The 27,333-nt window shown below is 38.9% G+C and overlaps 3 protein-coding genes across 3 annotated transcripts; all 3 read left to right on the plus strand.

Annotated features, from left to right (window-relative positions):
• Positions 1–987: 987 nt before the first annotated feature.
• On the plus strand, positions 988–1,917 carry LOC308676376 (olfactory receptor 4N5-like; the record flags this gene model as incomplete). Its single annotated transcript, XM_081342189.1, has 1 exon — positions 988–1,917. One exon carries the CDS (start codon positions 988–990, stop codon positions 1,915–1,917), a length of 930 nt encoding a protein of 309 aa, XP_081198315.1.
• Positions 1,918–11,627: 9,710 nt separating this feature from the next.
• On the plus strand, positions 11,628–12,557 carry LOC308676377 (olfactory receptor 4M1-like; the record flags this gene model as incomplete). The annotated part of the gene is made up of 1 exon (XM_081342190.1): positions 11,628–12,557. The coding sequence occupies one exon, from the start codon at positions 11,628–11,630 to the stop codon at positions 12,555–12,557; it is 930 nt and encodes a 309-aa protein (XP_081198316.1).
• A 3,965-nt stretch (positions 12,558–16,522) lies between these two features.
• LOC308676378 (olfactory receptor 4N5-like) lies at positions 16,523–17,449 on the plus strand (the record flags this gene model as incomplete). The annotated part of the gene is made up of 1 exon (XM_081342191.1): positions 16,523–17,449. One exon carries the CDS (start codon positions 16,523–16,525, stop codon positions 17,447–17,449), a length of 927 nt encoding a protein of 308 aa, XP_081198317.1.
• Between the last annotated feature and the right edge of the window lie 9,884 nt (positions 17,450–27,333).

A 27,333-nucleotide genomic window follows, 5' to 3' on the forward strand; every position in this document is an offset into this window, starting at 1 on the left:
TTTCCTTCCTGTATAGAAAAAAAAGGATTTCTTGATGTAATTCCTATTCACCATGTTATGATTCCTAGTATAGAACTAGAAGAATGAGGCGTGGTTATGATAGTCATAAAAATGAAACGAAGGGACATCCGACTAAGAGGCAGAAATAAAAAAGTTTAATAGATCACAGAAAAAGAACATTTACCGTAAGTTATTATTAAGAAATTCAAGTTATTTCTTTTTTCCATAAGACTCTTCCTTGACAATAAATATTCAATTCCCTTTCTGAAGAAAAAAATCTCCTGTGAGATGCTTTCATTGAGAAGAATCTCTTCAAACATGCTGGCATGTAGTACCTGACTGCCTGAATAATAATAATAATAATAATAATAATAATAATAATAATAATAATAATAATAATAATAATAATAATAATAATAATAATAATAATAATAATAAAGTTGGAAGGGACCTTGGAGGTCATCTAGTCCAACCCCCTGCTCAGGCAGGAAACCTTATACCATTTCAGGCAAATGGCTGTCCAGTCTCTTCTTAAAAACCTCCAGTGTTGGAGCATTCACAGCTTCTGGAGGCAGGTTGTTCCACTGGTTAATTGTTCTAACTGTCAGGAAGTTTCTCCTTAGTTCTAGGTTGCTTCTCTCCTTGACTAGTTTCCATCCGTTGCTTCTTGTCCTGCTTTCAGGTGCTTTGGAGAATGATTTCAAATGATATGAAGATGAAAGCATGTCCTTGAAAGTTCTTGAAAGGAGACATACAATGGTAAATAGGCAGGTGCCATCATTTTAAACCCATCTTGAAATATCCACCTGATATTTTTTTTAAAAAACCCTACTATCTTCAGAAAGTAGGTTAGATACTGCTGTGTTATATAAAAACCTACTATCTCTAGAAAGCTGGTAGATACTGCTGTGTTATATTTGAAGTGATTTGAATGTTAATGGAAAAGATTAGCACTGAGACCATCTATTATTCTTCTACAGATCTAAGATGGAAAATGGAACTCATTCAGCAGTAACTGAATTTGTCCTCCAGGGATTAACATCAATCTGGGAGATACAGCTATTCTTTGGTGTTACCCTGCTGCTATTCTATATCATGCTCCTCCCTGTGAATATTCTTATAATTGTGACAATTCTGAAGAATCCCTCTTTGAAATCCCCCATGTTTTTCTTTTTGGCTCACCTGGCCTTTCTGGACATCATCTATAGCTTTGTCACCTATCCAAAGCTTTTCCTCAACATCATTTCTGATTGCAGAACAATCTCTTACTTAGGCTGTATCAATCAGATATTTTTCATTCATTTTCTGGGAGGAGCTGAGATGTTTCTCCTCATTGCCATGGCAGTTGACCGGTATGTAGCCATCTGCCATCCATTGCACTATGCCACAGTGGTAACCAGAGTTACTTGCTGGGCTATGGTAGTAGCTTCATGGCTTGGAGGTTTCATACATTCCATCATCCAGGTCATTCTCATAATTCCACTTCCATTCTGTGGCCCCAATGAGTTGAATAATATCTTTTGTGATGTCACCCAGATCATCCGATTGGCTTGTACCAATACCTACACTCTAGAATTCCTCATGTTTGCTAGCAGTGGCCTAATGAGTGTTGCATGCTGCCTCTTCCTCCTCATGTCCTATGGGGCACTGTTGTTGAAAGTAAGAATGGGCTCTGGTCCAAGGAAAAGCAAAACCTTTTCTACCTGCCTCACTCACATCATCGTCATCATCATTATGTTTGGTCCAGCCATCTATATCTACTGCCACCCTTTCCAAGAATACTCTTTCGACAAAGTGGTAGCCTTTTTTCACACTGTGGTCTTCCCTTTGATGAACCCTGTTATCTACACCTTGAAGAACAAGGAGATCCAAACTGGCATGTGGAGACTGATCAACAATATTAGTTTTATTTATTAAATGAATGCATTTAATGCATTTCATGTATTTCATTAATACATTAATACATTTTGAGATCTTTCAAAGGGAAGTATTATTTAGTGTTGCATTTTTGGTTATTAATTATTGGTTTTGGATTTTGCCTTTGAACAGCAGAAAAGCATTAAATTTTATAATATACTCTCAGACCAGTGGCGTACTGGGGATATCATAAGATAATTTATGATCCTCAATATGTTCTTATCAGCAAATCTGATAATCTATTCTATGATGTGGTGGATCGTGGTTCTAGCAAATCAGGAAGTTTGTGAAACCTTTGTGCAGTTCTGACATATTCAGTGTAATATTTTGTATTTGAAAAAACATAAAGCATCTCTGAGTCAACACGATGGGATTTTAACTCCAATTGATCTGAATGCTATGTGAGTGTCCCAAAGATGCTTTTTCATAAGGCAACTGGACTTTCTTGTTTTTCTTTGAAGCTTCGTCCAAGAAACTTCTTCAACTCTGACTGGATGGTGGGGAATGGAAAGATTTATACTCCTTGCAGACAGCTGGTGAATAGTGAATAGAATAGAGCTGGAAGGGACCTTGGAGGTCTTTTAGTCTGGCCCTCTGGTCAAGCAGGAGAACCTATACCATCTCAGACAAGTGACTGTCTAGTCTCTTCTTAAAAATCTCCAATGATGGAGCACCCACGATTTCTGGAGGCAAACTGTTCCACTGGTTGATTGTCCTCACTGTCAGGAAGTTTCTCCTTAATTCCAGGTTGCTTCTCTCTTTGATCAGTTTCCAACCATTGTTTCTTGTCCTTCCCTCTGGTGCTCTGGTGAACAAAGTAAACCCCTCTTCCTTGTGGCAGCCCCTCAGATACCAGAATACCATATCATGCGTCCCCTATTTCTTCTTTTCTTTAGCCAAACCCAAGTCCCGTAGCCATTCTTCGTATGTTTTAGTCTCCAGGCCTTTGATCATCTTAGTTGCTCTTCTCTGAATTTTTTTCAATTTGGTGACCAAAATTGTATTCCAGGTGTGGTCTTACTAGGGTTTTATAAAGTGACACTAATACTTTGTGTGATCTTGATTCTATGCCTCTGTTTATACAACCCAGGATTGTGTTAGATTTTTTTGGTTGCTGCTGCACACTGCTGGCTCATGGTTAAGTGATCGTCCACTAGGACTCCAAGGTCCCTCTCACAGTTACTGTTTTTGAGCCAGGTCTCGCCTAATCTGTACTTGTACCTTTGATTCTTCCTGCCTAGGTGTAAAACTTTGCTTTTCTCCACATTGAAACTCATTTTGTTGGATATGGCCCATTGTTCAAGTTTGTCTAGAACTTTTTGGATCCTGAGTTTGTCTTCTGGGGTGTTGGCTCCTCCTGTCAGTTTGGTGTCATCTACAAATTTGATGAGTTCCCCTTCAATTCCCTCATCTAAGTCATTTATGAAGATATTGAAGAGTCCTGGGCCTAAGACAGAACCTTGTGGTGCTCCACTGCTTACTTCTCTTCATGTGGATGTAGTGCCATTGAGGACTACTCATTGAGTACAGTTTGTCAGCCAGCTACAGATCCATCTGGTGATGATGTTGTCTATTCCACCTTTTTTCTAGTTTACTAAAGAGTAGGTTGTGGTCTTTATCAAATGCCTTACTGAAATCTAAGTATACTACATCCACTGCATTTCACTGGTCTACTAGTTTAGTCCCTTTATCAAAGAATGACATAAGGTTGGTTTGGCATGATCTGTTTTTAACAAACCCATGCTGGCTACTGGTTGTGACTTTGTTTGCTTCTAGTTGTTCGCAGATCTGTTTTTTGATTATCTTTTCTAGGATCTTCCCAGGTATTGATGTTAAACTGATTGGTCTGTAGTTTCCTGGGTCCGTTTTTTTTCTTCCTTTCTTGAAGATGGGAACCACATCAGCCCTTTTCCAATCCTCAGGTACTTCCCCAGTGCTCCAGGATTTATGAAAGATGTAGTGCAGTGGTTCTGAGATAACATCTGCCAGCTCTTTCAGAACTCTGGGATGTAATCTGTCAGGTCCTGGTGATTTATACTCTTCAAGGTCAGATAGGTGTTCTCTTATCATTTTCTTGCTTGTTTTAATTTTTGTTTCTAGTATGTCTTTTGCAGTGGGGTTTTTTTTGGGTATGTTGGGCTATAGTTTCTTTTTGTGTGAAGACTGATGCAAAGTATGAGTCAAGCAGCTCTGCTTTTCCCCTGTTGCCTGTTATTTCCTTGCCATCTTCTCTCTTTAGTGGGCCTACAGTTTTCTTGACTTTTTTCTTGTTGTTAATATTTTGGAAGAAACTTTTATTTTATTATCCCTGATTTCTGTTGCAAGTCTTTGTTCATTCTGAGCCTTGGCTTTCCTGACTTCATCTTTACATGTTCTGGCTGTCTGCTGATAATTGGCCTTTGTTGTTGTTGTTAGTTGCGAAGTCGTGTCCGACCCATCGCGACCCTATGGACAATGTTCCTCCAGGCCTTCCTGTCCTCTACCATCTTCTGGAGTCCATCTAAGCTCACTCCTACTGCTTCAATGACTCCATCCAGCCACCTCATTCTCTGTCGTCCCCTTCTTCTATTGCCCTCAATCTTTTGGCCTTAGGTGCCCCTCTTTCCATCTTTTGTATTTGTCCCTTTTGTCTTTCAGTTTGTCAGAGAGATCTTTGTGCAGCCATGCTGGTTTTTTCTTGGATTTCTTGTTTTTCTTTCTCAGTGGTATTGTGCTGGTATGAGCTTTTATGATTGCCTTTTTCAGGGTTTCCCACACTACTTGGGTTGTTTTCTCCTTTAGGATTTTCATCCATGGGATCTTTCCTAGGTTCTCTCTGAGTTTGTGAAAGTCAGCTCTTTTGAAGTTTAAGATACGGGTTGGGTTGTTTTCTATTGCTAGTGTTTGCATTATATTAAATTCCAGTATGACATGGTCACTTTCACTTATCTGTGTTTACTCAGGTGACCCTGAAGACACAGATAAGCCTCCAGGTAGCACTAACATCTTGCTAAAAGAATCCAAATGACCAGCTATCTGCAAGGAGTATAAATTTTTCCATTCCCCACCATCCAGTCAAAGCTGAAGAAGCTTCTTGGATGAGAAGCGAAACATCTTCAAAGAAAAATAAGAAAATCCAATTGCCTTGTGAAAAAGCATCTTTGGAATAACTATGACCTGGATGACTGAAAATCTCCATAGACATTTCGCTATGTGAGTGTATTACAAAAAAGGAGTCCATGAAGATTTTATTCCATTAGTCGTGGCTGACTATAGGGGTCGATGCTCATCTCTGTTTCAAGACCATTGAGCCAGCGCTGTCTGAAGACATTTCTGCTGTCGTGGCCAGCATGATGTTAATCTGACTGTATACTTTGTGCCTAATAATAGTGATAGAAATAATGCACACTTTCTTGAATAAAGTAAAATCTCCTTTGAGTCCTCTGCAACTCATGGTGACTGCATGCATATTTATGTACAGTATATCTCCTAGATAGTCATTCATCATTGTCCTTATATGACCATATCTTTTTCGCATTGAGATTGTCTCACATGGAATTGTCCACACCAAGTTGTCATGCAGCCAGGGTGTGGTGAGTTGTCCCACGATGAGTTGACCACTGCGAGAAAGCCTTGGCGAGTTGACTGTGGTAAGATGGCCATGGCAAGTTGGTGGCAACAAATTGACCCATTTCAGAGCCCAACCTATGGTATGGAAGAGCATCCCCACAGAGATATGGACCAAATCCTCTTAAGAGTCCAGAAAACTCTGAAATGTGAATTTGGTCCCAAGCTTGGTGAGGTTGGCATATTATTGTTTAACTAGAGTCCCTTTTTGGTGTTGTTTATAAGATTTATTTACTTTGGGCTGTTCATTTGGTTTGATGTATTATCTGGTTTTATGGATTTTCCAGTTTTGAACATGACCCAGAGTCCGTTAGTATCTGGCAGCAAATAAAAAGTTCAAGTCAAGTCAAATCAAGTCATGTCAAGTCAAGTCAAGTTAAGCCAAGTCAAGTCAAATCATAAGAACAGAACAGAACAGAACAAAGCAAAGAACAGAACAGAACATAAACATAACATGTGAGGTTTGCCAGTTGGCCTGGGGTTTTCCAATGGGTCTTCCTTCAAAGTCGGTACTGATTGCCTTTTGGGGATTAGCTGAGATCAGGTCAATTCTGCCATCTAATGGGACTATTTGTGAACATTAAAGTAAATAAACTTCCAATCTGTTCCATAATCTGTTTTGTTGTTTAAAAAAGTCCATCAACAATTCTTCTACCAATCAGAACAGAGGAAACCTGCTTCAGGTCTATTTATTTAGCCAGAATTGGACAAACCAAATCTCACAAAACTTTTTGGTTCTAGAAGTTCCTCTTTGGGAAAAAAGAAATGGCTGTAAATTAGTCCTGATGATGTTGCCTAGTTGGGTAATGAAACATCTGCAAGAATGTCTGCACTGCACAAAGAGATGAGGACTTTAATTAACACTTTGAAAGGTACCAGTTTGGGGGGAAAAATCAGATCTAGTTAATAAATTTAATGGAGAACAAGTTTCAAAACTATTTGCCTGGAATTCATTTTTTTAATAAGGACCTTGGAGAGAACTTGAAGGAATCTTACACTAGGGATCAGTTTGTCCAGGGAAATCCAGAATCTTTTGGCTGTCTGATGACACACATTTGTAGAAATGCACGAGTGTCAGAACTTAATTGCAAGGAACCTTCCCTTTCCTTCCCCTTTCTGTAATTCCCCCTTTCCCATCACATAATCTTCTTAGTAGGCATGGGAAGAAAAGTGAATTAGAGGAAGGCCAATGGAAGGCCAGAGTAAAAGTTTGAGGGGCTGTGTTCAATTCTTCTAAAAACTCTTTAATTAAGGTTCCAAAACTATGCTTAAATTTAAGTTTTGTTTTGAATATTCCCCTGGTCCCATCCCAGCAATATCTACATAATCATCAGCACTACTTCTAATTTATTTGAAGTATTATAAAGAAATACGTGCTGTTTTCTACTTAGCATATATTTTTATGGGACAGGTATGCAACTTATAGATATTCTGGGTGATATGAAATCCCACCAATATTCTGATTTTTGTTTCTTTCTAAAATAGATTTACTTCATTTTTGCCAGTCCTCATATAACTAGATAGATGGGGCTGGTGAATATTTTTACAGGGTGGAAGCATGAAACTGATTTGGGTTCAGTATATATGTTTTAGTGAAATATATGCAATTAGTGAAAGAAAAAGGGCACTGATAAATTAGAAGGATTTTTGAACTCCTCTCATTTCTGAGAATGTTCTCTCATTCCCCAATAACTCCATCACCAAGGATCCCCTTCTCCAAATTCCATTTTTGCATCTCAGTCTGTTTAATCCAGTTCCTCGGCAGATCTCATTTCAAGCCTTGACCGAGAAGGAGAGCAAAAGTGAAAAAAACCACATCTTGCCATTATTCTTCATTGATGATCAAGTGTTCAAGATTGCCGAGATTGCAAATTTAATAGCAAGAGAGAGCAAACTAACATTCTTCTATTATTGCCATGTCTTTTGGAAATATCAATCAGAGAAAGTTAGAATTTGAACTATATGGCTTGCAACCTTATTGTCCAACCTCTGATCCAATATGTTGCACAATTCCACCTTCAGAAATGCTTTCATGAATTACCTCTAGACTAAGATCCTCCCTGCCAGCAAGTTCAGCTTCAAAGACTGATTTCAGGTAAGAAGGCACTCAGGTGAGAGTCTCCCTGAACAGTCACATACAGTGGTAGCCCAGAGTTAATATGTTACTTTTAGAAGTCTATATGTTTTTAGCTCCAGCATCAGAAGCTGCTTCCTCATAAAATGGAGAGACCTGGGCTGGAAGTTACAAAAACCACCAACTTTAGATGTGGGTTGGTTGGTTGGTTTGTTTTTTCCTGAGTTCATCCACCAGGATTGATGGATTGATTCACTGATTCACTCTATGAAAAGTTGATTTTTTAATAATAATAATAATAATAATAATCCAGAAGGTATCAACTGGGCCAGAATGCAGTGATGATGTTACTGGCTCAGGCACCTTAATTTGCAAGGTCCTGTGCTAACAGATTTGTGTGGGATGCCAATCTGTTATTGCATCTGGATCAAGAAGCTCACATTTGTAGAAAGTAGGTAAGGTCTCCTTCGAGTCTTTTTTTACCTCCTGGTGGCTTCACAGGTATGAAGATAACAGATTTCTCCTCCACATTTAAATGAGGCAGAAGCGCTGACAAGTCTTCAGTATTTTCGGGGAACTGATGTTTTAACTTGGATTCCTTAAACTGTTAATGTCCACCCATAACCGCCATTGCATCAGATAGTTTTATTATTTGACAATACAAAGACAGTCATGAACCATAGCATCCAGTTGAACATATATAATAATAATAATAATAATAATAATAATAATAATAATAATAATAATAATAATAATAATAATAATAATAATAATAATAAGAAGAAGAAGAAGAAGAAGAAGAAGAAGAAGAAGAAGAAGAAGAAGAAGAAGAAGAAGAAGAAGAAGAAGAAGAAGAAGAAGAAGAAGAAGAAGAAGAAGAAGAAGAAGAAGATGATGGAAGGGATCTTGGAGGTCATCTAGTCCAATCCCCTGCTCAGGCAGGAAACCCTATACCATTTCAGGCAAATGGCTGTCCAGTCTGTTCTTAAAAACCTCCAGTGTTGGAGCATTCACCACCTCTGGAGGCAGGTTGTTCCACTGGTTAATTGTTCTAACTGTCAGGAAGTTTCTCCTTAGTTCTAGGTTGCTTCTCTCCTTGACTAGTTCCCATATAAAAATAGAAGTGTACAGTATTAAAACTTAAATTAAAACTAGTGGAACAGAAAACACAATTTGGGCTGCTTTTTTATACAATAACGGTCTTGGAAATTAAAGCAAAGCACTACATCTCATTACAGTATAGTGACTGACTTGAATAAACCTTATTACGAAGTTTCATCATTAAAGGACTGGGAACATCTTGGTCAACCAAAGGGTCTGCCAGCAATTTTAAGAGAGGACAACAAATGGTAAGTTCTTAATTTATTTCTAGCCATCAGCTCCATCCCATATCTTTTATTTTCCGTTCTTGCATGCTTCCTCCAGATTCTTCCATGCAAACCACATTTTCCAATTGCTGTTCACTAACTTGACAGAACAGATCAGGGTTTTTTTCCTCAACCAAAAGGGGTTTTTTCACCTCTTATCTTTGGGTTGCTACCAGATCACTTTTTTTTCTGAGCCCTTAACAACTCTCAGATCCTCTCTGCTGTAGTAGTAGATAGGCTGTGGGACTAGGATTGTGGAGATCCAGGTTTTGCCACAGAAGATTGCTGAGTGACTTCAGATCACTTGCTCTCTATCCCTCTCTCAACATACCACACTGAGAACTTGGGGGGAGTGGAAGAAGGGAATATGTATTACCCTTGCAGCTGCTAAAAAAAAGGTGGGAGGGTTAACGTAAAGTGTTAATGCCTCCTTACAATGCCTTGGTAAAACCACACTTGGAATATTGCATCCAGTTTTGGTTGCCATGATATAAAAGATGTTCAGAATTCTAGAAAGAGTGCAGAGAAGAGCAACAAAGATGATTAGGGGACTGGTGGATAAAACATTTGAAGAATGGTTGCAAGAATTGGGTATGTCTTGTTCAGTGAAAAGAAGGACTAGGAGACATATGATAGCAGTGTTCCAATATTTGAGGGGCTGCCACAAAGAAGAGGGGGGTCAAGCTATTCTCCAAAGCACCTGAAGGCAGGTCAAGAAGCAACATATTGAAAATAATCAAGGAGAGATCAACCTAGAACTAAGGAGACAGTTAGAACAATTAATCAATGGCAAGGCTTGCCTCCAGGACTTGTGGATGCTCCAGCACTGGAGGTTTTTAAGAAGAAATTGGACAGACATTTGTCTGAAATGGTATAGGGTCTCCTGCTTGAGGAGGGCAGTGGACTTGAAGATCTTCAAGTTCATTTCCAATAACTCTGTTATTCTGAGTTATACAGGTAGGCTGAGAATTCAGAATGTGTTATACTTTCTCAGCAGCTGAGTGCTAAGTCCTTTCAACATAGTTCCTTTGCAGCCAGTTGAGAGACCCTCACTTCACGTCACATCCCTTCAGACCCTCACCTCAAGTCATATCCAGTCATAGACTCTATCTATGGTACAAGTAACATGTTGTCTCAGTTGAAATCATAATGAATAATGAGCTGCTGATCTTAAAACAGAGTGATGGTAGCAGCTTTCTGTGACAAAAGAATTCTACATTGGTTACTACTGAATTTTGTCTATTTTCAAAATTCCCTCTCTCTTGATGTTACTGCCTCATGTAGAAATAGAGAAATCCTGATTTTGTTTTGGTGGGGGAGGGGAGGCAACTGTAGGGCACATTTTAAGTCATCTTCTCTTCTGATTATCAATCGGACCCATTTTGGTCAATGGGATACTCTCTAATGAACTAGACCTTAAAAAATGCTTCACAGGGAGTAAAAGTATAGCTTTATTGAGTTATTGAATCCATTTGTATACTATATCATGTTCCACATTAAAACAGGCTAATGCAGCTGTCCCCAATCTTAGATCCTACAAATATGTTGAATCAGAATTCCAGGCTAGGGGTTGCAATTTGTCAGTTACAGAGGGTACCAGATTTGGGGAAGCTTAAGATAAACATTTTCCTGGAGAGTAAGAAGTGCTAGAAAATGTTAAAGGATCATGTTCTCTTAAAATTGACTGTGAAGTGTCTATGCATCTAATGATGCTGATGTTATCCATTCAGTCATGTCTGACTCTTGGTGATTCTATAGGATTCTCCACATCTTCTGATCTTGCACTATTTCTTTGAGTTATTCTATGCTCTGATAGCTTGTTAGCTTTGATAGTGTCCAGCCACAATGTTTTTTTGATGGCCTGGTTTCCCTTTACCATTAACTTTTCCAAACATAATAGCTTTCTCCAGTGAATTCCCCTGCACGACATGGCCAAAGTAAGTGAGACACGGGTTTATGATTTTCCCTTCTAGTGACACACCTGGTGTTATGCATCCCAGTACTTGATTGTTAGCCACCTTTGCTATCCAACAATGCAACTAAAAGGGGTAGGAGTTGATCAGGCTAAACTAGAGGGAAGGGTCAAATGCATCATCAGTCATGAGTTCCTGGACACCCACAAGAGATCTTAGTCCAGCTCACCTTGAATGCCTTTCTTAACTCCCGCTAATTTCCCTTGACCATTAGTAGCTCAGATTCTTGTAGAGAGCTTAAGCTTTCAATAAATCTTTATACTTATTTGAACTGCCCGAAACTCCTGATTTCCCTGGCATTCGACAGATGGCAATAACAGGATAACACAATAAAGGTGGGAACAACAATCCATATGGTCAATAAGAGTGAAAATAGAAAACTAATTTTCTTATAAGGCAGGATTTAGCCTTTCTGGTTGGTTATCTTAGACTCTGAAATCCAGAATATCCGGAAGGATCCAGCCTTTTAATAACTATTTCAGATTAGAGTTCCTCCTAAGGAAATATTAATGAATGGTTCCTAGGAAAACAGATGGTCCAGACAGATTCTGAGATCCAACTAGGATTAAAAACCTACTGTCCCCAGGACTACTAGATCCATTGCTGGGATATATTTGGAATTGCATAAAGTTAAATGGAAAAAAATTAAGACTGATTCCTTAAAATTTATATCCCTTTACAGGTATAAGAATGGAAAATAAAACTTATTCACCAGTGACTGAATTTGTCCTCCAGGGATTATCACAAATCTGGGAATTTCGGGTATTATTTTGTGGTCTTCTGCTGCTCTTCTGTTTCACCATTCTTCCTGGGAATATCCTCATTGTTGTAACAATTCTGCAGAATCCCTCTCTGGAATCTCCCATGTTTTTCTTCTTGGCCAACCTGGCCTTGATTGATATCTTTTACAGCTGTGTCACCCATCCAAAGCTCATCCTCAACATCTTTTTTGGTTGGATGACAATCTCCTATTCAGGCTGTATCACTCAGATATTTTTCATTCATTTTCTAGGAGGAGCTGAGATGTTTCTCCTCTTTGCCATGGCTATTGACAGGTATGTAGCCATCTGCCATCCATTGCATTATACCATGGTGGTAACCAGGGTCATTTGTTGGGCTATGGTAGTAATTTCATGGCTTGGAGGATTGATACATTCCATCATCCAGGTTATTTTCATCATTTTACTTCCATTTTGTGGTCCCAATGAGTTGGATAACTTCTTTTGTGATATCACTCAGATTATCAGATTAGCTTGTGCCAACATCTACACTCTAGAATTTGTCATGTTTTTTAGCAGTGGTATACCAAGCGTTGTATGTTTCATTCTCCTTCTTATATCCTATGTGGCACTGCTGATGAAAGTGAGGATGGGCTCCAGTATAGGAAAAAACAAAGCCTCTTCTATCTGTATCACTCACATCATTATCATCTTCATCATGTTTGGTCCAGCCATCTACATCTACTGCCACCCTTTCCGAGATTACCCACTGGACAAAGTGGTGGCCTTTTTCCATGCTATGGTCTTCCCTTTAATGAACCCTGTGATCTACACCTTGAGGAACAAGGAGATCCAAATTGCCATGCGGAGACTACTTGTGAATATTAAAACTAGCAGATAAATAGCAATAGCAATGGCATTTAGACTTATATGTCACTTCACAGTGCTAAGCAGTTTACAGAATCAGCATATTGCCCCCAACAATCTGGGTCCTGACTTTACCCACCTCGGAAGGATGGAAGGCTGAGTCAACAATAACAAGATTGGTTTGTTAATTTTTTCCCCAGGAAGATTTTAAGTTGAAAACAAGAAGAAAAAAAAGTGGAGTTGAAAGGCTTTATATGTTTTCTTATTCTCAGTTGAGAGAAAGATTTAAGCTTGATAGAAGAATTATGAGTCTGAAAATGGTAAGACTGAATTAGACGTGAAACTGTGTAGAAGTGAAGAAACTGCTAATATGTATAAACCTTTATTGAATGATTCCACAATAGGCTCAGTGTGGCATTTTTGCTAATTAATTCTAGTTTCCTGGGATGGTAGTATATAACAAAACAGAAAAATTAAACTAACCATGTGTAGTGGGGCAGTCTGAATCATATAAAACCAGGCACATCATTAGAAGACAACATGATGACTGGATAGTGAGACGGATGGTATATAAATTAAATAAATACAAGACATGTTTCTGGGGACTGTTTGAGGAGCAGGGTTCTTGATGGAAATAGACTTTCTGAAGCCAGCACCCTATTGATTGATTGGATGATAATTCCCATCATCCCGCCATTACCTGTTCTGTTCCAGCCTACTACTGGCCCTGCAGAAATGTCAGGGACAACCCCTTTTCAATAGTCAATAGGCTGAAAGTAAGCCAACCAAATTTATTTACACAAATGAAATGAAACAGATCCAAAACAGAGCAAAACAAATACTAACATGACTAAATCAGAAGCTGTTCAAACGGTTGCCTTCAGCAACCAGCACCTCCCACACATTCCCCTTTTAAACACAGTTTCAAGGCGTGGCTTCTCTTTGCCTCCTCCCGAGGTGCCTCATTGCCTTCCTTTGTTCACTCCTGCTTGTCTGCCTCCTGTTTTGAGCGTCCTTGAACAAAGCCAGCTGTGAATCATCTTCGTCCAAGCTTTCAGGCTCACACAGCTGGGTCTGAGGAGGAACAAGATGGGAGGGGCCTGGCTGAGAGCTCTGTGATGCCTCAGAACTTTCTTCTGCAGGCTCTCCAATCCCCTCCTCCTCCTCCTCCTCCTCCTCAGAATTGTCTGATTCAGCTGCTGAACCCACAGGCTGACACTGAATCACAACATTACCTGAATAGATGGGCTCTGTGATTTAAGACACCTACAGAGTAGGTTTGCTTGGGGAAAATCCAATGCAGAATTGCTTTCAAAAAAGTTTGACTAGCGTGAACTTGGAGGTCCTTGGAGACCAGCAGAAAGAATCGTACACAAGGGCCCGGTTTATCCAGGGACACCCACAATCTTCTAGCTTGCTCAAAGGAGAAGTATTATACCTGTGAAGATCAATAATTACTTGATAGGTAGAATGGAAGAGGTATATGGCCATCTTACCCATTTCATTTCCTCACTTCCTCCAAGGCATCCAACTGTCCATCTCACTCACAATGGCAACTAGACCTTGGAAGGAATGAGAGCAAGACGCTGACATAGGACTAAGGCAAAAGACTCAGGGGATGAATTCACTTTCTGAAAATACTGCTCAGTAGTGGCCCAATGGACTCCTTTCTTTTCTTACATTACTTTCTGCTATCAAAGAAGAATGCATTGGTTTATTAAAGCTCTTCCCAATTGTGTATTGAAGTTCACCTGGGAACATTCACTCTTTTCAACCTTGTCAATGGGGGACTTCATAGTTTTTTATGAGACTGAAATGCAATAAAGAGATAACATCTCACAGAATCTGGGCCTGCTTAATACTGGACTAACAATTTTTGATCTCCAAATTCAGAAAGAAAGAAAAAAAGAAACAACCCAGTCTTTAGATATTTGTTAAACAGGCTTACTAATATGCAATTTTTGTATTTCCTTTTGAATAGATGGATAGCTACCTTTATATTTCTGATGTTCCTGCTATCATGATGTTGAACAAAAAATTGGTTCTGAGTTCAGAACCAATATTCGGAGTTCAGAATATTTACTTTATGGAAATAGATCCATTTGATGGAAGAAAACAGGGACAGCTAAAGCAGGCAGTTAAGAACAATATCTGAACTTCTCCTCCATCCAAGAATGTATAGTTAGTCCCAGCTAACTCTAAAATTAATCACCCATGTTTGCATCTCAGTTCTTTTTCTCTAGTTCCAACGCAAACCTCATTCTAAGATTGGGAGGGAGGGAAGGAGGGAAGGAGGAAGCAAGGAAAGAGACTCCCAACTATGAAGGGGATATTTTTTTGTGCTTGGTCTGACTGATGATTACTGAGAGATGATTTGGGGTAGCTAGTCAACCATCAATTTAATAGAGATGATCAGCCAACAACCATAATATAATTCCTACTAGAGACTGCATTGTAGGAAACAAGCAAAGTGAAAATAAGGCCAGGAACAACATTTGAGAAGAGCTTAAGGTAAGGCTTGACGTGTTACTATTTTTAACAACAGTTTTATCTACTGACATGATTCCATTTTCTATTTCCATGTGCCTCCCTGTTGCTTGATATTTTAATTGGCATTTCAAGGATTGCTCTAATTCACTTTATGAAAAGGGTAGTTTGTATGAGTAGAGATGATTTGAAAAGCAGGCAACACATATATTCATTGAAGGAACAAAGTCACCTTGTAGGGGAGATGGGTGGCACAGCGACTTAATAAATAAATACATTTTTAAATATAACTGAAGATGTCCGTAGGGCACAAGGATGTTGAAAGATCTCTCCTTCCAGATAAATCCTATATGCAGACCCTCAAAAGGTGCTTGGAACTAAGTAATTTTATTACTGACATTATTCTATTTTCTATTTCCATGTGCCCTCCTGTTGCTTGATATTTGAATTTGCATTTCAAAGATTGCTCTAATTCACGTTATGAGTAGGGTACCTTTTTGTGGGTAGAGGTGACTTGAGAAAACATCTATTCAATGAAGGAATGAATATATTTTAGATAAAACTAAGAAGGCCGATAGGGCACAGTGATTTTGAAAGATCTTTCCTTCCAGATATAAGCAGACCCCCAAAAAGATGTGTTTGAAATTAAGTGCCTCTTCAACAACTTGTAAGTTCAGTTTAACTTCTCAATTTGCAGAGTAAAATTCTTTATTGTAGGCAAAAACAAAGCCTTTTCAAATTGGGGATCTGCTATGAACAAGGAGACTGTTCAAAGACTTTGATCATTTTAACAGTAAACATTGGATCCTTACCTGTCCTATTCAGAAAGGTGCTGGTTACAATGTACTAGTTTTGAAATGAATCGGACCTCACCTCCAGGGAATTAGAACAATTAATCTGTGAAAAGGCTTGCCTCCCAAAGTTGGGAATGCTCCAACAGTGAACATTTTTAAGAAGAGGTTAGATAACCATTTGTCTGAAATGGTATAGGGCAGGGGTAGGCAACCTTGGTTCTTTTATGACTTGTGGACTTCAACTCCCAGAATTCCTGAGCCAGCATGGCTGGCTCAGGAATTCTAGGAGTTGAAGTCCACAAGTCATAAAAGAACCAAGGTTGCCTACCCCTGGATAGGGTTTCCTGCCTGGACTAGGATTGGATTAGCAGATCTGCAAGGTCCCTTCCAACTCTATTATTCTGAATATGGAACATCAGATGGCCCAGACAGAGGAAAAAGTAAGCAGCTTAGGCAGACCAGTGGACACTTGCCTTCCAAACAACTACTTTAAAAGCTGCAAACATGACCATGTACAGAAACAGAAAACAAAGGATTTGTGGCACAATCATATGTGGGCTGCAAAGTACAAGAAAAAAACCTGAATGGCAGTAAAGAGTGACACTGTTTTCTCTTGCCTAGATGTTTGTATACAAGAGGGGGGAAAGCCTTACTTGTTACAAATTTCCTCCCATTTAATATTCCCATCACTATTCCACTACAGGAATACACAAAAAGGATGGACTCAGGCAACCACACCGAGTTTGTTCTTGAAGGGTTGGCAGAGACCAGGGAACTGCAAGTCTTGCTCTGTGTCCTCCTCTTGATCTTCTACCTCATCATTCTTCCTGGAAACATTCTCATCATTGTGACTATTTGGAAAGATCCTCAATTAGGGGCTCCCATGTTTTTCTTCTTGGCCAACCTGGCTTTGATGGACATTTGCTACAGCTGTGTCACCCCTCCAAAGTTGATAGTCAGCCTCTTCTCTGGATGCCAAACTATCTCATTCACAGGTTGCCTGACACAGATTTTTTTCATCCACTTTCTAGGTGGAGCTGAGGTCAGTCTCCTTATGTCCATGGCATTTGATCGGTTGGTGGCCATCTATTTTCCATTGCATTATATAACTATTATCACCAAGCCAGTTTGCTGGGCTTTAGTGGTGACTGCATGGGCTGAAGGATTCATGCATTCCATAACTCAAATCATTCTCATCCACCCACTCCCTTTTTGTGGTCCCAATAAATTAGACAACTACTTCTGTGATGTCACCCAAATAATCAGGTTGGCTTGCACCAACACCTACAGTCTAGAATTTGTTATGTTTATCAACAGTGGCCTTACAACTGCTGGATGCTTCATCCTCCTTCTCATTTCCTATGGGGCACTGCTGATCAAAGTGAGGACAAGTACCAGCCAAGGGAAGAGCAAAGCATCTTCTACGTGCATCACTCACATCATCATTGTTTTCATCATGTTTGGTCCAGCCATTTATCTCTACTGTCACCCCTTCTATGACTTTCCCTTTGACAAAATGGTGGGCTTTCTCCACATTGTGGTTTTCCCTTTGATGAATCCTATGATTTACACACTGAGGAATAAGGAAGTCAAGGTTGCCATGTGGAGACTGTTGAAGAACTGCAACATTCAGTGGGAGAAGTAAAAGAAATTTATTTTTATTGTTTAATTTCCTTGTACTGGACTTCATAACCATACAGCAGTCTCTTTTGTGTGACTGTCAATGTCTGATACAATGTCTAACATTGGCATGTAATTCTATTTTTTTTAATAAATGAAAATCAAATCTTTCCTTCTTTATCTAATAATGAAATTTGCTGATAGGAACATTCATTTATTTTTTAGATAATCTTGGTTGCTTGTACCAGATTATTTTAATGCCATTTGTAAACATATACTCTGTATAATTTTGAGGATCATCAGCAAAGAGAAAACCATTTTTGGATGACTGGATAATGTATTGATTGCCATAAATCTAATGTAATAATTTCCCAACCTGGATAACTTCCAGAACATTGGTTGTCACTATTCTCAACAATCACCATATTGACTAGACAATTATGGAAATTGAAGTTCACGTATTGGGAAATTGCCCAGATCAAAAACCACTGACCTAATGTAATACCTGCAAAAAAGATTTCTGTAAACCACTTCTGATGTAATTATATAAATGAGACAGTTTTCCAATATTCAAGGGATACATTTTCAGAGTTTTCTGTGGAAGACAAAACTGTATAAATGTGTACAGAATCCTTCTAGGTTAGATATGTGAATGATACAAATTGGTTGCAGAAAGTGGATTTGGTTTATGCATTTAGCTTTGTGGCATAATACTTTGTTACACAATGAAGACTAATTTTCAATGTCAATTTTAATATGGAATTATTCTTCAGGAGATACTATACCATTCCAGACAAGTGACTTTTCAGTCTCTTCTTAAAAACCTCCAGTGATGAACCACCCACAACTTCTGAAGGCAGTTTGTTACACTGGTTAATTGTTTATAGTTAATTATTAATATTTATTGACTGCACATATAGCCACATATATGATGAATATTTCTTTTTCCACCTCACCATATTTTGTTCCACTCAACCATCAGCTGCCATTTAGAATAACTCCTATTAACTATCACAATGAAATTAAAATACAATCAAAGCAGAATTAAAATTATATTTCAATCAAACCAGTCAAAACAGTAAAGATGATAAAGATGAATCCACTTTAGGTTTTCCAAGGGAAAAGATAGAAGGTCCCAAAATTTTCTACAAGTCTCACAACTGTCCTTTTACCACATCAGGAAGATACCATAGGAAAGAAAGTTGATAAAGACATAACTTTGTTCTTTCTTTCAACCACGCGATCAGATGTCTCCCAGGACAGTGTTTCTTATCCTTGACAACCTGAAGATGTCTGGACTTCAACTTCCAGAATTCCACAGCTAGCTCAGCTGGCTGTGGAATTCTGGGAGTTGAAGTCCAGACATTTTCAAGTTGCCAAGATTGAGAGACACTGATGTTGAAAGAAAAATCATCAGGATCCAGTCCAAGCTGGGAATAAAGAAAATGGAGGCTGTTTGGAAGGAAGATTCTTTATTGAGTTGCCAGAAACTTCAGTGACACTGCATGTGTTTCTGGGGTGGCTGAACACATGGAACTGGCAATGGTGGGTTTTATACCATCTTGGGCTTTTGTGTTTGGAGTTGTTCCTGTGGCATGAACTTTGGCCTGAGATTCAGTGTGCCCTTTTGGTATTCTAATGGTGCTGGGTTAATCCTATTATGTCCTAAAGGCCATGTCCTGCTTCTCTGGGACTGGGGCTGATGGCTATGTCCTGTGTTGGATGTTTGGGTGAGCGGCTGCTGGTTCTAATTCTATCACTCTGCTATTGTTAGCTATCTGTTTTGCTGCCAGGGATTTCAAAATATTTTGCCTTGAATTGGCTTCTGCCTGGTAGTATTTGCTCATGAATGAGGCCTGAGTCTTTCTGAATGGGATTGTCAAATCTGCACTTCCACAGAGCTGGCCTGCTCAATTTCTGTTTGGGGCTATTAAGAAAAACTGGGCCTGCTCTTCTGCCTTTAAGATCCTTTGGGGAAATATAATATTCTGCCTTTTTAATATTCCCCAAAATATTTCCTTCTCTGGGGGAGGGTGTGTGTGACCTCCAACACTGACTTAGAAAATTTGAAAAGGGGATGTATTAGAAGATATATCATGCATCAACAGTTTGTCATCCACAGGTAGTCCTCAACTTACAACCATCATTTAATGAACGTTTGAAGTTACAACATTTGGTCACATGATCAAAATTTGAGCACTTGGCAATTAGCCCATATTTACAATGGTTGGGGTATCTCAGTGACATGTGAACACTATTTGCAACTTCAGACGAACAAAGTCAATGGGGAAAGCTGGATTCACTTAACATATGGTTCATTTTAACGACCGTATGATTGGCTTAATGATCGTGGCAGAAGAGAACATGAAATCAGGCACAGCTCACTTAACAAAGTCCAGTCCCAATTGTGGTTGTAAGTCGACAAGTACCTTTATCCATAAAAGATGGAATCAAACAGGAAGAAAATGTTAAGGGTGCCAAATATGCAATTCTCTGTGAGTATTTTGTGCAGACTATTTGGGGCAGCAAATTTGAAAAAAAAAATGAGATGACAAATACAAAGCAGATTGCCCTATCATACACTTTTGATTAATGCCTCTGAAGGAGTAATACCCTGGGGGGGAAAAATGTGGGGCTAACTTTTTAATTCAGCCCAGGTGTAAGAAATGGAAAGTGTTGCGTGCTTTCTCTTTTAATAAACACATCTTCAATTCTCATTCTATTTAGGACCACAGGTGATATTAAGGATGGAGTATAAAAAGCCCTAAGAGCTTCCAAACATTTGAAGAGCAGAAGGGTAAATAGCAACTCCATCTCAGACTTTCAGCTACACACACACACACACACACACACACAGAGAGAGAGAGAGAGAGAGAGAGAGAGAGAGAGAGAGAGAGAGAGACAGAGAGACAGAGAGAGAGAGAGAGACAGAGAGAGAGAGACAGAGAGAGAGAGAGAGACAGAGAGAGAGACAGAGAGACAGAGACAGAGACAGAGAGAAGAGAGAGAGAGAGAGAGAGAGAGAGAGAGAGAGAGAGAGAGAGAGAGAGAGAGAGAGAGAGAGAGAGAGAGACAAACCCCTTCCTTTTTTTCACACTAATCATTTTCCTTCTGGCTCACTTGAACAAAAGAAATAGTAGACTAGTATACGGATGGAATAGAATTCATGCTGGTTCAATCCACTTTCCTAAACTCCTTTGATAGAAAACTCAGTTTTCTCCAGACTATTCCTTCCTTCCTTCCTTCCTTCCTTCCTTCCTTCCTTCCTTCCTTCCTTCCTTCCTTCCTTCCTTCCTTCCTTCCTTCCTTCCTTCCTTCCGTCCTTTCTTTCCCAAATATACAGTACATTTTATCTGAATTATTGTGCATTCATTACTTTTAAAATTACTATTAAAATTAACATTTTAATAGACATTGGGGGGGGTTCCTGCATTTTTCCTGATGTTGCTTAATTGAAAAACAAAACAAGCTAATGCCATCCATGCTTATATCTGTGAGCAGTTCTGACCTTCGTTTTCTGGGAAAGCTCTAGTTTTGCAGTTTGCTAATTCTATACTTATGTGCATCTGTGTTTGTATACCAGAATAATTGATTCAACTGATTCTGCAATCACTATCGGCACCCATGGACACAATTAAACAAGTAGGGACCTCTACAGTGGACACCAAAGAATTAAGAAAGCGTTTGCCATCTCTATATTCCAGGTATGGCACTGCTCTAGGTGGGTCATTTAGATCAGCATTTTCAGACTTTATTAGAGCTCTGATAATTTTCTCAGTTACTAAGAAAATGTTTTCCAGTTATGAAAACTGTTATGAAGTTAGGAAGAGATTTCTCCTGCTTGGGTGAGGGGTTGGACTAGATGACCTACAAGTTCCCTTCCAACTCTGTTATTCTATTCTATTCTATCCCACAATGTCCATCCCTGCCCTCTCCCCCGCGAAATAAGGTCTTCTCCTAGAATGAACTAAAGGATTTTTTCATACTCCAATTCCCAACTCTGACTTGGATCCAGTTCAATTTCTCTGCAGCACAGAGGGATTGCAGTTGATGAGCAATGCCTAGTCATGAATAAAAAGTGCACAAACATCCCATTTCTGAATCTTCATGTGCATGAATTGTTAGCAGTCTCTAAGCTAGAACAAAATTTGCTGTCTCTCTTTTTCCTCCTCTGACCCCAGAGGTTGTCTGCACCATCTTTGGTATCCTTTACTAACATTTTAATAAGATTCCCTGAGAAGAATACAAGTCTGGTGTCTCCACATTGGTTCTCTGGAGTTGCTACTAAGGATATATTTTCTGGAGCAGCAAGATAGAAAAGTAAGTATAATGAAATTAAGCTCTTTTCTCTTGTCCTTCCCCTCTCCAAAAGGAGAATGAGATGTGGTTGGATTTTCTTTCTTTCTTTCTTTCTTTCTTTCTTTCTTTCTTTCTTTCTTTCTTTCTTTCTTTCTTTTCCTTCCTTCCTTCCTTTTTCTTTCTTTCTTCTTTCTTTCTTTCTTTCTTTCTTTCTTTCTTTCTTTCTTTCTTTTCCTTCCTTCCTTCCTTCCTTCCTTCCTTCCTTTTTCTTTCTTTCTTTCTTTCTTTCTTTCTTTCTTTCTTTCTTTCTTTCTCTTCCTTCCTTCCTTCCTTCCTTCCTTCCTTCCTTCCTTCCTTCCTTCCTTCCTTCCTTCCTTCCTTCCTTCCTTCCTTGTTCAAAGATTATGAGTTCCAAAGCTGAACCTGTGACATTTAAACCACATCAGAGGCTAAATCCTAACAACCTTGTTCAAATGCAAAGTCCTCTCTACTATTTTTTACACCTTTCTGTCCATATAGCCATTTACCTGGCCTCTACTGTCTTTGCATCTACTGCAGCCTGTTCCCAGATCCTTTTTTAAAAAATGCATTGTCCATTTAATTTCCAGTGCAAGACTTTTCCAAGCTGGTGCCCACTAGGTTCATTGCACTTCAACTTCCAATGTTTAATTTTTGTGGGTGCCTTCAAGTCCGGCTTCGACTCCTGTTTTACTGACTGAACAAGTCCCTATAGTTTGCTTGGAAAGGTTTTTTTGGGATGTGATTTGTCATTACCTGTTTCCTAGGGCTGAGGGAGCATGACTGGCCCAAGGTCATCAAGATGGCTTTGTGCCTAAATGGGACTAGAATCCACAGTATATTTGATGACATAACCACTACACCAAACTGGTTTCATTCCACAATAAAATTTGCACACAGTCATTGGATTTATCAGTTGAGATGTTGAGACTCTTGAAAGAGTGCAAAGAAGAGCAACAAAGATGATCAGAGGACTGGAGGTTAAAACGTATAAGGAACCATTGCTGGAATTGGGTATGTCTAGTTTCATGAAGAGAAGAACTAGGGGTGACATGATAGCAGTCTTCCAATAACTCATGGGTGGCCACAAAGAAGAGGGAGTCAAGCTATTCTCCAAAGCACCTGAAGGCAGGACAAGAAGCAATGGATAAAAACTCACCAAAGGACAGAAGCAACCTAGAACTAAGAAGAAATTTCCTGACAGTTAGAACAATTAACCAGTGGAACAACTTGCCTCCAGAAGTTGTGAATGCACCAACACTGGAAGTTTTTAAGAAGAGATTGGACAACTGTTTGTCTGAAAAGGTGTAGGGTTTCCTGCCTGAGGAGGGAATTGGACTAGAACAGGACTTTTCAACCTTTTCACAGATTGTACCACTTTTAGGACATGACAATATTTGAGTACCACCAGTGCTTAGCAAGGTATCAAAAATTTGATGACTAAAAAAAGGGGGGGAATTTTGGGTTTTACTGATTAGATTTATTTGTTGTTATAGAAATGGCTAGTTTACGGAAAAGTAAAAATTTGAGGTTTGATGTTAATGCCTTCTTTTTACTGCAACAGAGGAAGTCAATGCCTTTTCTTTTTCCCTTCTCCCCCTCACTTTTTCTCTCTCCCTCAGGCTTGTGTTACTTCAGCTCATTCCCCTCCCCTGATACACTTGTCTAGGAGGGTCATGTACCATCTGCCAGGTGCCAAATTATCACTGGTGGTACTTGTACCACCAGTTGAAAAGCCCTGAGCTAGAAGACCTCCAAGGTCCCTTCCAATTATTTCTATTCTATTCTATTCTATTCTATTCTATTCTATTCTATTCTATTCTATTCTATTCTATTCTATTCTATTCTATTCTATTCTATTCTATTCTATTCTATTCTATTCTATTCTATTCTATTCTATTCTATTCTCCAATATTTATTCTATTCTATTCTATTCTGTTCTGTTCTGTTCTGTTCTGTTCTGTTCTGTTCTGTTCTATTCTATTCTATTCTATTCTATTCTATTCTATTCTATTCTATTCTATTCTATTCTATTCTCCAATATTTATTCTATTCTATTCTATTCTATTCTATTCTATTCTATTCTATTCTATTCTATTCTATTCTATTCTATTCTATTCCATTCCATTCCATTCCATTCCATTCCATTCCTATTATTCTATTCTATTCTATTCTATTCTATTCTATTCTATTCTATTCTATTCTATTCTCCAATATTTATTCTATTCTATTCTATTCTATTCCATTCCATTCCATTCCATTCCATTCCATTCCATTCCTATTATTCTATTCTATTCTATTCTATTCTATTCTATTCTATTCTATTCTATTCTATTCTATTCTATTCTATTCTATTCTATTCTATTCTATTCTATTCTATTCTATTCTATTCTATTCTATTCTATTCTATTCTATTCTATTCTCCAATATTTATTCTGTTCTGTTCTATTCTATTCTATTCTATTCTATTCTATTCTATTCTATTCTATTCTATTCTATTCTATTCTATTCTATTCTATTCTATTCTATTCTATTCTATTCTATTCTCCAAACTGGGAAAAGCTATCTTGACTATTTTCCCCCTCTTTTCTCCCTCCTTCCTTGCTATTACTGAATCCCTTATTTTTATTTTCTTATTTGGTTTCTATCCCACATTTCATTGAGAGATTCATTAGTGTTCCCTCCTCTTTTCCCCCAGAAAGCTCTTTAAGCTAGATTGAATTGAGAGGATAACCGGTCCAAGGTCATTTAATTCACTTAGGCAGGAATTGGGTATGTCTAGTCAAAAGAAGAATTCTGGATGACATGATAGCAGTGTTCCAATATCTAAGGGACTGCCCCCCCCCAAAAAAAAACAGGGAGTCAACCTATTCTCCAAAGCACCTGAGGGCAGGACAAGGAACAATGGATGGAAACTGATCAAGGAGAGAACTAACCTAGAACTAAGGATGAATTTCCTGACAATGAGAACAATTATTCAGTGGAACAGCTCTCCTTCAGAAATCGTGGGTGCTCCATCACTGGAGGTTTTTAAGAAGAGATTGGACAACTATCTATCTTAAATGGTATAGAGCAGGGGTGTCAAACTCAATTTCATTGAGGGCCGCATCAGCATTGCGGTTGCCCTCAGGGGGCCGGGTGGGTGTGGCCAGGGTGGGCGTGGCCTACTGGGTGGGCGTGGCTAGAGTGCGTATGGCCTACTGGGTGGGCGTGGCCAGCTCTACATCGTTCGCATCAAGGGTGCCTATGGGGGCCTGGGCAGGAGTGGGACAGATCTGAGGGTCTCTGGCAGAAGGAGGGTCTCTGGGCCAGGGCCAAGGCAGTGGGGGCCGTTCCCTCACTGTTTCCAGGATGGCTTCGCGGGCCACATGAAACCACTTCGCGGGCCGGATCTGGCCCCCGGGCCTTGTGTTTGACATGTCTGGTATAGAGTCTCCTGCTTGAGCAGAGGCTTGGACAAGACCTCCAAGGTCCCTCCCAACTCTGTCTTTCTGTTAAACTTCCATACCTAAAGGAGGACTATTCTAATAATAACCTCCCAATTCCAACACCTCAACTACTACCATCACATTAACTCTTACACATCCAAGGAGAACTTGCTCCCAACTGTTTTATTCTCCTGCCTTTTTCCTGTACTTTTGAGAATAGCTACACCATGCTGTCCTTGGTGACCAAAACATTTTCTTAACTAATTCCCTTGGAGGAGATAAAGCACCAAGGAATGGGTATCTGCTTTTGCTTCCAGAATTATCAGCAGGTCTTTTTCTATTCCTGATTTGCTAATCCTTAATACATTATGCTGCTGTACAGTATATCATTTCAACTCATGCTTAAGGAGAAGGACTCTGAGCAGTTCCATCTAGTGCCAAGCAGAGCTGTAGAAGGAGTTGCTACAGCAGACCTCAAAGAACACCTGTTGGTGTTTGCAGGTGAGTAAAAATTTAGAATGAGCTGAAGGAACCATTCTTCTTCCAGCAAAAGACAAACATAAGACTACTTGTCATGCCCAAAGCATCTGCCTTGAACCTGTTGAGATCCAGGTAATGTTTAAAAATTCTCACTGTATAAGAGAGAACTTTTATAAAATGTTTTATAGGTGGCACTTAGATCCTAAAAAATTTGCAAGTATGTATCCGAACTGCCAGCCCAAATGTTGGAGGTGTGGCGGTGAAGATGCAACGTATTTTCATATATGGTGGACCTGTAAAAAGGTTAAAGCTTTTTGGATTAAAATTTGGTGGAACATGCAAAAGATATTCAAGAAAAGGATAAAGTTTTGTCCACAACTGTTTTTACTGGGCATTATTACTGATACTACTGTTGTGGACACTAAGCTGATGTTGAACTTAATTACGGCAGCGAGACCTTTAGTAGCGCAATATTGGAAGAAGGAAGAACTGCTGACTATAGAAGAATGGACTTTAAAAGTTTCCAATCTGGCGGAAATGGCAAAGATCTCAGCGTACTTGAAAGACCATTCGCAACAGAGATATATTGTGGAGTGGAGAAGATGGATTGATTATATCCAGAATAAATATGGGACTAAAAGGTTTCATCTAGCATTTGAATAAGTATTGATGTGATATTTAAATTGCTTGTAGTTATTTTATAAGAGTTAAAGTGCGATAGATTTAATATTGTATTGTTGTTTGCATAAGGTAGACTATGATTGTTTGTATATTTGTACCCTGTATTGAGCTCTGGGAAGTCGGGGAGGGGGGAGGGGGAGGGGAGGGAGGTGTTGGGGAGGGTTGGGGAGAGGGGAGGGGGTTGGGAGGGGTTTTGTCTTTTTTAAAAAATGTATTGTAAAACTTTTCAATAAAAAAAAGAGAACGCAAAAAAAATTCTCATTGTGGATTTTGGTTTTCCTTTTCTTCCTTCATTCTCCTTTATTTCTAGGACATTCCTTCTCTGGCTATAAACCTGAGAACAAGGAGAATAATTTTGTGTTTTGTAATGTGTTCTGAATGTCCTTGCAGCTGGAGTACAAGCAATGGTTGAAACAACCACATAATGAATAATATCTATATCAAATGTTCTAGAGATGAAGGGAGAAGAACGTACTAGAGAGAAGTGGAGGTGAAGAGAGGGAGAGATCACAAAAACAGATGGACCATAAAAAAATTTAAGGAGGTTATGGATTCCAGAGGAACATCGTTAATTTATTTTACTTTCTACATTTTGCAGAAGCTCTGATATAAACATAGTTATACATAACATCTGAACTGTGTGAAGTAAAACAAATTAAAATTAACCTAATATTGCTATCAAGCCTTAGTTTTCTACCTTTTTTAATAGCTTATAGATAACTATGAGTCATTCAACTTCTGCTTGCTCTCTTATATACAAAATATGTATATTGGAGAATGGTCTGTTTCATCACAAAGACAAACCTTTGAACAGAAGTGCAGAATCTACCTTGTTTTGGAGCTGATAGATGAATAATATCTGGATCATTAGAACAGATAGGAAGGCAGATGATCCACAAGTCAACCTTAACTTGACCATCTATGATGGAGGTAGCTCATTCATGATCTGTTTTCCCCTCCCAATTTTCTAGGTAAGAACTGAATGGCATGGAGAAACAAGACT

The sequence above is a fragment of the Vipera berus genome (assembly GCF_964194415.1).
Source record: "Vipera berus genome assembly, chromosome: W".
In the NCBI taxonomy this organism is placed as follows: Eukaryota; Metazoa; Chordata; class Lepidosauria; order Squamata; family Viperidae; genus Vipera; species Vipera berus.